A 3,279-nucleotide genomic window follows, 5' to 3' on the forward strand; every position below is an offset into this window, starting at 1 on the left:
TGCTTTAGAAGCACTCTCCAATTAATTTATATGAAAAAAATTAAAAAAATCAAGTTTTTGGAGTCTTTCACTTTCCATTTTCCTTCATAAAAACCCCCCATTGGTCAATATCTTGTCAACAAAGTCTCTGCTCTCCAATCCCCTTCTTCTCCATCCTTCTTTCCTTCCTTTCTCCACTTACTTCCTTTTGTTCGTTTTTTGGGAAAAATAAAAATTTTATTTTTATTCTAATACTCCCCTCTCTGTCTCATAAACCTTTGTTTATATTATCATATTTACACCAAAAAGGAAAAAAAGGAAAAAAAAAAAAAAAAGGGGGTGGATGAGAGAAGATCATAGTGGAATAACACATCCCATTTGGAGTAGAAGAAATAGAGGGAAAGTTTTAAATTCTTCCATGGGATTGAAGAAAAATTGCTTACATTTTCTTTTTCTAATGATTTTATGGTATTTTTCATCAAAGCTTTTGCATGTGGGAAGGAGGTTTCAAGTGATTCAGCCAAGGATGACTTGCCGGCAAACCATTTAATTTCTTTCCTAAATTGGGTTTTTTTTTTTTTTTTTTTATCTATTCTCGAGTATTATCGATTAAAATTTCAACCTCGAACGTCTTTTAATTGAAGATATATGAAGCTTTTTAACTAGTTCAATTATGTTAAGATTAGTCCATGAATTATATTATTGTTTTTCTATATCTTATTTATTTATTTTGGTCGGCAAGTCGTCTTTGGCTATATAACTTCCTCCTCCTTTCATGCAAGGTCGTTTTTGATGAAGATCACACCTGCCCAATTCGTGAAGAAGTTTTTTACCTTTTATCGTTAGCATATATTTTATGTCAATTGAATTAAGTTTGCTTTGATTTATTGGTTTATGCTCATTTATTTTGTTTATCATATTCTCAAGCTTTCATATCCAACAACTTTTAAATTTTATGAAAGAGGGAGTTCGGAATTTTTCAAATATCAGGTTTTAATTTTTAAGTCATTAGAACCCGTAATTACCATGTTTATATCAAGTGTTTAGTTTACATTTTTCAGATGAATTTTATGTCAATTTAAATTAGTCATACTAATAAATCCACCCTTTAATTAAGCCTTTAAATGCTTGCAATTTTATTTGACGTATGGAATAATACATATGGTTATGCTTTTCTCCCTTTCGTGTAATAAGTTCTTGCAGTTGTACATTGTGTTGTTGTTCTCTCTTGTTATTATCTACAATTTGAACAATAAAATTAATTGATACTTTATCATTTGTTTGTACATTTATTATTGATTGATTCTTACAACTCAATATCCCATTGTAATGTCTGCAACATGTAATTGCAAATCCCAATGTGATAATGAATTTATTTGAGATACTAGTACAAATGGGCCGGTGCCAGGTGGGTTTATATTTCGGATGAAATAAAATTTAATTGAATCGAAATATATTAAAAGATAAACCTTAATTCATTTCACCATATACTACCTCTGTTGTACATTCACCTAACATCTATTTATAACTAAATTTCATAAGAAACTCTCTCCTAACTAATTACTATTACGCTTTTATAATACTCTAATAGTATTCCATCTAAAACTTTATACTTTAACCATACGTCGGGAGGTTTTAAAGTAAGACAAACCCCATGTGACTGCTACATTAACCGGTTTTTATGTAAGAGAATTGAAGTATTGAGTTCGTTATTATAGTCCGTAAGTTATAACAATTTATGTTTAGGGTGTGCATAATATTCTAGTTGTGGTAAGAAATAATATCCACTGTAACAAAGAGGGAAAGAGAGGTTGAACAGAAAATGATAAACATAGAGATTTGAAATAATAATTTTGTAATTAATTGTAGATGATAATAATTGAAAATATCAACTATTATAATTGAAGCCTTAAACTAACTTATAACTCATTCCACCCACTTAAAGTTGGGTCAAACAACCTCCAAATATTAAGCATATTGGACAAGAGAGAAGCTTGAAGTTTGGTTTGTAAATTAGATTTGGCATATTAGGTAGCTAGGAAACAAGAAAATGTTGACTTTTTGAGGCTCAATTTGAAAAAGTCTCTCTAAATTATTAAGGTTACAATTCCAGGTCCTCACAAAAATGAAAAAGGAGAAAGAATCTTCAAATACTATTAACCATTAATTGTAAATTTCCATGATGGGATTTACAATACTTTTTGACATGATTTAAACAAAGAAACTAAATTGAAGCATCACATCAACTCAGTACTATTCACCTCATTGAAATTTTCAGATTTAGCAAAGCTTGACCAAAAATATTAATGATGATTGATCTGATAAACCTTCAATCCACCAAGATTACAAATGATAATTTAAAGATTGAAATAAAAAGGAATTCATAAAGGCAAAAGCTAGCAAAAGTTCAATACATATGAAAAAGAAAAAAAGAAGTTATAGAAATTACATATAGAAATTACCCAAATGATTTAAAGGAAAAAAAGGAAAAGAAGTTGAGAATTAAGAGAAGCTTAAAGAGAGATGAAACCTTCATTGACAAGAAGACCAAAAATGAGAACCAGAAGGCCCATTGTAATGCACTCAGTTGGAGATATCAAAGTTTGAGAATAAGCAGACAAAGTGATTGCTGCACCCACCAATCCTATTAGGAGAGAGCTCAAATTCTGATTCATTTTCTTTTTTCCTGCTTCTTTCTTCTCTTTCTGGTTTTATTGGAACTAAGAAGGGATGAATTTGATAGAGAAAAGAAAAGATGAAGGAAGACTAATTTAATGGAATGATTACCATTTAATTGTCTCTGTCTTTTCAGCAATTCCTTCAGCCAAAATCAAAAGTCAACTTTGTAGAGAGAGATATTTAAATATGACCATACAATATAATGACAATACAATAATGATAATTGTACAGTCTAAATATTAAATATGTGTGTATATGTATTTGTTCCTCTTGAGGTTTTTTTTTTTATTAAGGAAAGATGTTTTTTCAAATAATATATCTCCACACATTTGTGATGTTTTTATCTCATGAGGAAAGTAGGGAGTAGTTAGGGTCAGCTTATACTATAAGCAAGTGGGGGATCGCTTAGGGCTCCCGTTTTAGAAATGCTTATATTTTGCATATATATACTTATTATATGTATTATAATTAATATTGGTATCTATTTAATTTAATTTTTAATGAAATTAAATTTAAAATATAAAATAATATATTTATTACTTTTTTTCATAAAATTTTTCTTATAATATTAGAAATACAAAGTATTAAAAAAAATCTATAATGAATAAGCTAATAGACTCT

At 28.7% G+C, this 3,279-nt stretch overlaps 1 protein-coding gene across 1 annotated transcript; it reads right to left on the bottom strand.

Moving 5' to 3' along the window:
* Nucleotides 1-2,335: 2,335 nt before the first annotated feature.
* LOC120091734 (uncharacterized) lies at nucleotides 2,336-2,868 on the bottom strand. Its single transcript, XM_039049851.2, has one exon. The coding sequence runs from the start codon at nucleotides 2,652-2,654 to the stop codon at nucleotides 2,493-2,495; it is 162 nt and encodes a 53-aa protein (XP_038905779.1). The 5' UTR covers nucleotides 2,655-2,868; the 3' UTR covers nucleotides 2,336-2,492.
* Between the last annotated feature and the right edge of the window lie 411 nt (nucleotides 2,869-3,279).

The sequence above is a fragment of the Benincasa hispida genome, chromosome 11, assembly GCF_027475165.1.
Source record: "Benincasa hispida cultivar pf3 chromosome 11, pf3_genome.v1.1, whole genome shotgun sequence".
Lineage (NCBI taxonomy): Eukaryota > Viridiplantae > Streptophyta > Magnoliopsida > Cucurbitales > Cucurbitaceae > Benincasa > Benincasa hispida.